Source organism: Strongylocentrotus purpuratus, unplaced genomic scaffold (assembly GCF_000002235.5).
Source record: "Strongylocentrotus purpuratus isolate Spur 01 unplaced genomic scaffold, Spur_5.0 spur5_scaffold_11, whole genome shotgun sequence".
In the NCBI taxonomy this organism is placed as follows: Eukaryota; Metazoa; Echinodermata; class Echinoidea; order Camarodonta; family Strongylocentrotidae; genus Strongylocentrotus; species Strongylocentrotus purpuratus.
In genome coordinates, this window is record NW_022145596.1 from 10862475 (window position 1) to 10873609 (window position 11135).

The 11135-nt window shown below is 38.1% G+C and overlaps 1 protein-coding gene across 1 annotated transcript; it reads left to right on the top strand.

Moving 5' to 3' along the window:
* The first annotated feature begins 8306 nt into the window (after positions 1–8306).
* On the top strand, positions 8307–10284 carry LOC590172 (adenosine receptor A1-like). The gene is made up of 2 exons (XM_789785.2): positions 8307–9243; positions 10157–10284. Exons 1-2 carry the CDS (start codon positions 8307–8309, stop codon positions 10282–10284), a joined length of 1065 nt encoding a protein of 354 aa, XP_794878.2.
* The last annotated feature ends 851 nt before the right edge of the window (positions 10285–11135 follow it).

Genomic DNA, 11135 nt, shown 5'->3' on the forward strand with positions numbered 1-11135 from the left:
TCGCTTACGAAGTCGACGATGACCAGGGATAACGATGAGCGTCGTAGTCATGATCAAAATAGCAACTCCCAACACTGCGTATTTGATAACAGGCAATACAGAAAACCACAATGGACTCGATTCGTTGCCGACATCGACCGACGTCAATGACGTCGTGTTGTTGATGCCAATATCCGTGGTCATGCTTAATGATGATGGGACACGCGATCAATGAAAAGGTGAACGTCACCACTAACGGATGATGATTTAAGGATTGATTGAAGTGATGAAAACCTGCATGAATTTGATCGTCACGCAAAGCGGATGACTGGTATAGCAAGTACACTCGTTTTCATGTGCGTGCTTAACTTACGATGTTTACGAGAACTCTCATTAAAAGAGATTTGACAAAAATTCCCATGAATAGAAATTTTCATTGACACAAAATCCTATTGACAGAGATCTTAATACAAAATCTCAATAACTGGTATACTCACACAAATCAAGTTTGTTTGTATATCGTGTCTCCACTATATGGAAGGCAAGACAGGGTCATCTCATGATAATGAAAGATTGTGTAATTTGTGTTGTTTTACTTTTACGACCATCTCCATTATTGAGCCATGTTTAATAATCAGTGACCACACGCATACAGAACAGTATTTCGCCTAAATCAATAAGGGCGGGCGGAACGCTTATGAAAGTGAGGGGATACTCGTGTGTGTTTGTGGTACACGTGATGACATCATTTCGATCAGCAGCATATTATTAATAATAAATTCAGAAAGGAATTCGTACAACAGACAGGGTAATGGCCGTTGATTTAAATGCTTTGTTTGCATTCACTTAAGGTTTCTCCACTTACCTAACTCTTAATTAAACATTATCAAGATCAAATACTGATTGGAGCAGAGCAGGAGAGGGGAGGGGGGGGGGTACGTGGGGAGGAGGAAGAGGGGTGCATGAAAAGATAATGAGAGAAGAGATTAAAATATATCAAGAAATCGCCGGAGAGGAGAAGGGGGTCCATTGCTTGTTTGTCCCTTATCCCCTTAGTGGAAATCTCTGAACAACATATACAAGTTATAATTAATTTGTATATGATATTCTTGATTTCAGTCTTCTAATAATCTTTTTATCATATCTTATAAATGCAGGAGGGTTTGTTACGGTTTTACACTCGCACGTTTCATACTCGATATATTGACTGGTTTAAAGAATAGTAATAACGCTTTTGAGAGAAAAGGTGATTGTTTAATAATTGAATTTTTTTTTATTTCCATTCACTTCAAGCATCTAAATTATTTCAAGATAATCATGATTATCGTTACTGAAGACATTAAAATGCAAAGTGACCATGTTTGAAACCGTCATCTGTTTCAGTGATAATATGGACAGGGTCTTCGTTTACCGTTTCTACAGAGCAAGAGCAGATTCACTCGCAGCGCCCTTGATGTTATGTAATAAATACAATAACAGTGTATCCTGTACTGAGTGTATATTATTCCGATCAATCACCATCCCGTAAACCTGGCAGGAATTAATTCCTTGAAATGCTAAAACGCCAAAATGACAACCCTGCTGAAGCCGGAGTAATAACTTCCAATGGTATTGGAAGCTCACAGAGACGTTATAATTTGTATGCGCTATTCAAGAACCGAATATTATTATTAAACGGGGCGATTCCCTTTGTTAGTTTCAAACGGCCATTACATAATCATTTCCAGTGGCGGATCCAGGAGGACAGGTGTCCCGTGCCACTTCCATTATGTAGCTATACGCCTCTCACCATACACCCCTTGGATATCAATCAAGATCGGTCCTCGCTCAGTATGAGATATCAGTTCCCGCGATTCATCGGTACATCCTCAGTGCGTCTACTCCTCATACAGAACGCGAACATCGCTCGAAACTCCTTGAGTCGCCACCAGTAGATGATAGAGTTTGCAATCCAGTTAACGCATATCATTATATCCCCAGCATTAAAAAGACACCCGTTGTCAACGCCAAAACTAAGAAATGCCCAGTTCACCCACGGACAGATCCAGCAAAGGACAGTAGTCCCGAAGACAAGACCGAACGTACGGAGCACTCTCTGATTCTCCTCCTTCCGTTGCCGACTGATGTTGCCGTTGCAAGGTACCATGGCAACCGAGCGGTATATGAAGACGTAACATAGACCGGTGATGATGGTGGTAGTCAGGGCTATACACAGAAGAAAGATATAGAGGTAGTCCTGGCGGGCTCCGAAGATGGTCGAAGCAACGGAGAGCGATAACGCCCATGTCCCTACGCAGGTCGCAATCAAGCGCGGTGTCGTTATGATATTGAGGGCGCCGAAAGGGTCTACCCGGATAGTGATGAATTGGTAAGCGGTCACCAAAGCGACGCTTAAAAGGGATACCACGGAAGATGCTACTTCTAATATGTCAAGCAGCTTTTCAATCTGAAGAAATAAAATATTCAAAAAGAAATATATTACCAAAATTTAAAAAAGAACTAGAATTTACCATCAGATGATCCATAAGATTACCTTTTCTAACTGAAATAAATAATGATTGAAATTCTTCGAGAATACAGAGCTTTCCAAACACGGGACATAAAAAATCCCCTCTGGGTCACCCTCATCAAAAATAGACAAATCAGAATTAACAAAACATATATAGGCACAAATGATAAAGCTACTTCCATTGTCACTTGGATCATGGAATATTGTCGAGGGTTTGCACAGTGAATATCATGTATTCAATCATTTTACATTACCTCGATGTTTTTTTATTTTAAATTTAAAAACTAAAATTCATTACTAAACTGTAATCAAAAGCAGTGATAATTCTTTTTAAACAAAGGTTAATTAGGCTTACCTCTTGAGGAAGTTCATTGGTACCTTCGAAAATTGCAATAACGATCGCACCACATAAGTCCGAGAGCGCGAGGTTGTAGGGGAAGATGTGATGTTGCTTAAATAGGCGCCAATGACCAGGGATAACGATGAGCGGCGTAGTCATGATCAAAATAGCAACCCCCAACGTTGCTTGTTTGATAACAGACAATACAGAAAAGCACAATGCGCTCGATTCGTTGCCGACATCGACCGACATCAATGACGTCGTGGTGTTGATACCAATATCCATGGTCATGTTTGATGATGATGGGACACGCGATCAACGAAAAGGTGAACGTCACCACGATCGGATGATCTTCGAGATTGAACAATCACCTTTACCCGTGGACTAAATCTGATATTTCTTGGTCACATGATAAGAGATAGGAAGACATGAACACAAAATGGACATGCAAGCAACATAACATGTTCATAGCAAGAGTCATAGAGTAATTTTAGCGCAACTGCTCAAGGGGTATTTGCATTCCACTTCATATACAAATGGAATCAACTGATAAGAATCATTCAAGTTGTTTTATGTACCTCCTTTCTATAATTAGGCAAGCAAAATGCATTATTGAATGGGGATTGTTCATAATAAATTCAAAATTATCCAGAAAGCCTGAAAACATGGATAATATGAGTTTTCCAAGAAATCTGGCACAAGCTTGAGCAACGTTGGGCTTGTACTCTCAATGGTTCTGGCTTTGGTAAACATAGACAGATCATAGTTCGCACTGTTGTATTCAACAACCCTGGCCTACGTACGTACCTGTCTCACCACATCATCAATTCCATCACTATCATCTGCTTTAACCATCTTCAGTGTGTTTCCAGCAGTCTCTCTTAATCCAATGACTGAAGCCCAACTTTTAATGCGTATGATGACCCCGTCATTTCCTAGACATTTCATTTAGTTCGACAACATTGTCTTGCAACCAAGATAACCACCACATTGGACATACAATTTGTGAAGCTAAATAGAGTCCCAAATAATTGATATTCTACATAAATGCCAATTAGGCTTATTAGTACAATAATTACATATTAAGCAAATTGCAGTACTTAAAGATAAAAACTGGTGTCACAACTGAATCCCGCGTCATGAAAATCCCTGGAAAAGTCATATTTTCCATGTTTTCAGTCTTCCTGGATTAAGATTAGCAACATTATTACATATTGCACATACAGTGTATATGCTTAATTAGGCTAATTATACGACATCTACATGGAATATCTTCTCATGAATTACTGTTGCATTACACTATTTTTAGGCTTTATAGATAAACAATTACAATAAAGTCCATATATCAAACATCTGCTAAATAGCTCATCATGTTATTTAAGACACTTGCATTACTCAAAAATAAATACTAGTGTCATAAACGAATTCCTCGTAATGGAAAATCCTTAAAAAGTCCTATTATCCATGTGTTCAGGCTTCCTGGATTAAGATTAACAACATTATTACAAAGATTATGCTAATCAGGCTAATTATACTACATGGAATATCTTCTCATGAATTAATGATTAGTCTTTTAAAAGGTCATTAACAATGTTGCATTACACCATTTTTAGGCTTTATAGATAAACAATGATAATAAAGTCCATATATCAAACATATGCTAAATAGCTCATCATGCTATTTAAGACAATTGTATTACTTAAAGATAAAAATTGGTGTCATAAATGAATTCCTTTTCATAGAAAACCCTTAAAAAACGTATTATCCATGTTTTCAGGCTTCCTGGATTGAGATTAGCAACATTATTACATATTGTACATATGCTAATGAGATGATTATGCTAATATGGCTATTAAAAAAAGTTGCCCAAGGTTGCCAAGCTGGCAACCAAGCTGAATTTTATTCAATACCCATCTAGAACACAAATCAACAACAAAAAACTTGTACTTATCAACTTTTTCAGGTAATTTACATGGTATATGGTACCGTCTACTGGACTAAAAGGAGAGAAGATCTTTGTCGGGACTTTGCCACTAAGCTTTTCAAGATCTTTCGTCATTGGCTACCGGAAAGCCAATCATCAAACAGACAATTAAGACACAGTAACAGGTTACGAGAACTGAAGTGTAGGACACAACGTTACAAAAATAGCGCAATGCTACAAATTATCAAACTATTTAACGTTAATGGTGAAAACCTGAACTTAGAGTTTAAGAACACACAAAATAGTGAATTGAAGATGAATGTTGCCTGTAAATGTATTTTTCTTTTGCTTCAAAATTACTTTTTTTGTAAATTCCCACTAACTTGGATGAAATAACTTGTTTCAATTACATTTTTAATTTGTAATATATTATACAAGGTCTGTGTTCGTGTTCTTCTCACTTTGTTTCTCTTTCATCCTCTCTCTCTCTCTCTCTCGCTCGCCCTCTCTCTCTCTCTCTCTCTCTCTCGCACACTCTCTCTCTCTCTCCCTCTCTCTCTCCACTCCCTCTCCTTCAACTTTCCTTTCCTTTCTCCTTATTTTCCTGCTCCACGTGTTTCCTTTATTTATTTATTCCCTTTCTGAGTTTTACTGAGTTTTACTGAGTTTTTTCGTTAAACAAAATGAATTGTAAATATGATGTTTTTATATATATTTAAACCAAATATATGTAAATCATGCATGCAATTCAGCCACTGGCTGCGATATGTTGATGAATAAATACCTTACCTTACCTTAGTATATAACGAAAAAAAAATCCTCTCTGGGTTACCCTCATAAAAAATAGACAAATCAGAAATAACAAAATAGGATTAGACGCAAATGATAAAGCTACTTGCAATGTCACTTGGATCATGGGATATTGCAGAGGGTTTGTACAGTTTATATCATGTATATTTCAATCATTTTACATTACCTCAGTGTTTATGCAAATCTGAATTTCTATTTATATATATATATATATATATATATATATATATATATATATTGTTTTGTTTACTAAACTGTATTTAAAAGCAGTGATTATTCTTTTTAAACAACGGTTAATTAGGCTTACCTCTTGAGGAGGTTCGTTGGTCCCTTCGAAAATTGCCAGAACGATCGCACCACATAAGTCAGAGAGCGCGAGGTTGTAGGGGAAGATGTGATGTTGCTTACGAAGTCGCCGATGACCAGGGATAGCGATGAGCGTCGTACTCATGATCAAAATAGCAACCCCCAACGTTGCGTGTTTGATATCATACAATACAGAAGAGCACAGTGTGATCGATTCGTCGCCGACATCGACCGACGTCAATGACGTCGTGGTGTTGATATCGATATCCGTGGTCATGTTTGGTGATGATGGGACACGCGATCAAAGAAAAAATGAACGTCACCACGATCGGATGATGATTTGAGGATTGATTGAAGTGATGAAAACCTGCATTAAGATTATCGGTATAGCAGACACCATGCACTCGTTATCATGCGCCTGCTTTCTCAATCGTTTACTTGGGATTTGCACCAGAATTCTCATTAAAAGAGATTTTGACACAAATTCACATTAATAGAGATTTTTATTGACACATAGTCATATTGCCAGAGATTGCCAGAGTTGATACAAAATCTCAATAACTGGTATATTCACTGTCACATAAATCAGGAGTATTTGTAGTTTATGTTTGCTTCAAAGACGTGGTACACTATCACTATGGAAACGCATTCCCTCGACAAAGCGTAGTTTTTCATGCCGAGAGAGCAAAATTAAATGCAAAAGAAAAAAGTCCCCCTAACAAATTATTATTATTTTGCAACTTGGGATACAGAACAGCACATAAAAGAGAGATAACACTTTCTCCCTCACCCCCATTTCTCCATCCCTACACCCCTTCGGTCAAGGTTTCCTTGATTTGCAACTGGCTGAAGACGGTCTATGTGAAATATATATCGGCTACAATAATTGAACAAATCTTGCTCAATCATATTACAGTCTACAGACAGCATGATTGTTTGAAGGGGCTGGGAGAGAGAGAAAGAGAGAGTTGGCGCGGCTTTTCCTCCTCAATAATGAATTATTGCAGAATAACTGGAGCGTATAAGGCCGATCATTAATGCGTCCTTCAACCTGAAGATAGCTAGACGTCCCCGATTATGTTTAAACTGACTAGTAATGGAGCGTATAGGTTCAGCCATAGCGTAGGCACTATTATCAGAATTATAGGGACAGGGGCGGATCTACGGTGGTTAGGGGGTTTAACCCCCCCCCCCCTTTGGCTGCCAAGTAAAAATATGATGTGCATAAAAAAATGCCATATTGGGTCCAAAAAAAAAAGTTAAAAAAAATCGCCGCTTCGCGGCTCATGGACTCCATATCGTCATTGAGTCACCCCCCCCCCTTAGCAAAAAGCTAGATCCGCCCCAGGGGGTGGATCTTACTAGGTTGTATGAACTGCGAGGTTTTAACCAACAAATTAATGCTCCTGCAACAATAGTTGTTCAGCGGTCGATTCCCAAACCTAACTAAATTCCTAACTTCAACTTTGGATCCAACACTCTGCCTAAACCTAACTTTGAACCTGAACGCCATCCTAGCCCTACCCCTATATCTCAGGTTGACGAAATGAAACCTGCATGGAACAATAATAATTGCTGGAGCGAGTGCTGGTTCATGATCTTTTATCTGTTTGCATCATTACATCGAGTGGGCTAATGCGAAACATCGAATTCATTATCATGCACCACGACAAAACACTCTCTCTATTAAAACACACAGCTTACGATGAATTTAATGGAAGTAATTGCTTCCGATTAATTCAGGAGGGGCCATGGATTGAGTGGATCGGTCTATTAGATGTTTAGCTTCCACTGATTGCGGATTTCGATACCACCTTCGCAAACAGTGCTGTGGTCTGCTTCTATTGTGATTAATGTTTGCAACAATTGTCTTTCATGTCTCTCTAGTGTATCTACGTGGGAGGTCGATGGGGCGATGTTTCCCTTCTAACGACTTATAAAAAGGTGATTCGTCGACTCTTGTTTCCGTTACGAAAATGAACCGAGTCATTTCATATCTACTGGAGATGTCACAAGACCATGTATTTGAAGCGGTTCCTTGTCTGCTCATTGTGATAGCTGTTCCTAAGAAACATGCAGTAAATGGAAGTGAATTGTAAACAGATCAATTAAACTATGGATGGATATCGAGTGCAATGAAAAGAAACGTTTTTATTCTTCTTTACAGCAGATGGTGATATATAGCTTTATTTATGTTATGCGGATTCACTATGAAATTGTTTTATACCCTATTCTTCTTATTGAAGAACATCGATAATCCTTCTGCTGGAACTTCGATCGGTACAGAATATTGAATTGCAACATCATCTTTTAGGTGTCCATATTGCAAAATGATTATATCAAAGTGGTGGAAAACATAGAGTGATCGTTGTAGGCATACGCAACCCACGCTTTTTGGTTACCAAAGACTTCAACATTAATCAGAAATGATTAACAAAATGGCTTCTACGAGTTCCCCTGAATCTACCGAGTATGCATTTAACAACCCGCCTCTTCACCAAGCTCTCGTAATGATCTTCTTTATCCCTGTCATAATCATAATCGTTTTCGGCAATACCACGGTCATCGCGGCTGCCTACAAGGAGCCCAGGCTCCGAACACAAAGTTACATCATTTTTACCAGTCTAGCCGTCTCCGATCTCTGCATTGGTCTCATAGCAACACCGCTCGAGCTCTACAGCCGGGTGGTACAAGACGAGATCACTTGCTCTGTCGCTAAATCGGGATACTTTACAGTCTGGGTGTACGTCTTATTCGTTGTTTCGATGGCACATATTGTTCTTATTACTGCAGACCGTCTGCTTGCGCTGAAGAGACCGCTCCGCTACGTTACCTTCGTGACGACGCAAAGGGTGTGTATCGCGATCGCGGTTGCCTGGGTCGGAGGGATCAGCTACGGGATCTTTTCGTTGATCGAGTCGGGGAACAATAAAGACGATTCCTTGACGCAGTTCTGCACTGGGGTCAGCTATAAAACCGTGTCTGCGCGAAGCTTTCTTCTGGGAAGTGCTGGCTCCATAATGATTGGGGGCGTCATTTTGATCTCGTTGAATATTTGGATTCTCTGTATTGCCGTTAACCACTTGCGTCGGATTCAACCGAATTTAGTCAACAATGATTTAAAACCTCAGCATCCCCGGCCAGCATGGCAAGCCAAAGGTCGGCAACAGTTCAAAGCCGCAAAGACCACCGTCCTTGTTGTGGGTATGTTCTGCATCGGCTGGTTCCCTACGAGCATCTGGTTCTATCTCAGGGTCTTCGTCGACATCAGTCATGTCGGGCAGATCATTCTCTTTGAACTTAGCTTCTTTATTGCCAATTTGAGTTCTGCAGTGAATCCATTCATATACTGCTTGAAAGACGGTCTCTTTCGACGTACGTTTTGCAAAATTTTCCCTCCTCTCATTAAAATCCTGAAAAAGACAAGATTTCGGGTGGATTTCGAGAGTGATTGATTTTTTTGTACTCTTTCTTCAAATTGTTTTTAATCACTCATGCGTGAAAAAGCATCTCTTTGAGTTGCATCAAATGAAAGAGAAGGATCTAAGCACTACAAAATATGTGTCATTTAATAATTATAATTGTGGTATAGTTATGATAAAACTTAGACCTTGAAAAAAGGCAATATATACTTTGAGAGTTCAATTTTTATATACATATTTATTTATATTAAAATATATTACAGGATAGTAGATTACTGGATAATATGAAAAATTAATGCATGTAATCTAGTATAGCAATTGAATGTACACTCTTTGATAATATTAAAAATAAAAATGTATTTATAGCTGATAATACATATGAAATCATTCTTTAAGTTTGAAAAGCATTATATCGTCCTACATTCAGTGCTAAGAAAACATACACTTTAACAAAAATTCTCTTGTCATTTTACTTCATTGGGAACAGATAATGTAAGATTGTTTGAAGATGTATTTAAAGGTGTTCACAGAGCTTGTCATTCTCAATGATCTGTCCAACTGATTCCATGCTATAATTGAAGAAACGAGGGGGCTATGTTTAAAGCATTCTGTTTTATATTTTGGCACAGAAAGGAAACCTTCAACTGCCTGTCTCGTATTATGCTGATGAATGTCACTTACTTGAATTAAACTTTCTTGTAAATAGGATTGCGCCAAATGATGTGTGCATTTGTACATCATACAAATCGAGATATGAATCGCAATAGACAGCATGGAAGATTATGAAAAGTTAGTAATCTGACTGTAAGGACACTAACAAAAAATAAGAAGTGTGTAATTGGGTTTTACTGACGTGTTTCAATCAGATATGAATATCTACGTCTGGGGAACGACCTTTAACGTCACCACTGATCCGAAAGATGTGATCCAGTTTCGAACCGGGTCCGCCCGTGAGCCAGTTTGTATAGACGAAGGCAGAAGACTGACCAAGTGAACGTACCGCTAGACCAACTAACATCTCCATTCGACCAGTGCATGTAATGCATTTTTTTTTATTTTTTTTTTTATTGAGGTTGATATAAAGGTTTGCTGATTGATCAGTGGGATATTGGTAAAGGCTTTTAGGTCTCATATGAGAGATTCCTACTTTGAACAGTTTTAAACACGCTCTAAAAGCCCTGTTATCGGTAGATGACGTGTAAATGAACTTTGGGGGGGGGGGGGTTCGTGCGAAGCTAACCATTTTTTTCCTATTTGCAAAATTATGAAATTTGGTTGACATGGATATCGTTACATCATTTATTCATACATGTAATGTATCCATTTCAGCTATCTTTTAAACAACCTAAGTGTGTTAGTTAAAGGGCAATTGCATGTAAATATGTATATAACAATTTTTGGTATCCCGTTCGTTAAGGTATATGAGATTATTAAATTGACCGTTTAAAAAAAAAAATCTAATTTGAAAATGCCATTCACCTATTTCTTGTAAATGATCAAGGATGATTCTTGAATGATCAGTTATTTCATGGGGATACAAATCAATTTGTATTTTACCTGTTTATATGCTTGAGTATTTATTTATTTATCTATTATCAGGCAGGGCCTCATGGAAGACCACCAACTTGGTGACATGTGCCACCCTGTATAAATATCAGAAATAAATATATAAATAAATAAATTCTGAGTTCGATTCTTGCTCGGTCGGAGTATGTCATAATGTGCGTTACCTACATGTGTATAACACATTGTCCATATACTCTTAGACAATGATCATTGATATAAATTTCAAAATGCATAATAAAATATCCTTTAAATCACAGTCGAATGACCTTTATTATTGTG

Bases quoted from the DNA above. Each gene is read 5' to 3' on its own strand.
- LOC590172 (XM_789785.2), top strand. From the start codon at position 8,307: ATGGCTTCTACGAGTTCCCCTGAATCTACCGAGTATGCATTTAACAAC. The intron at 9,244-10,156 runs GTACGTTTTGCA...TGTTTCAATCAG, and splicing joins GAAAGACGGTCTCTTTCGAC to ATATGAATATCTACGTCTGG.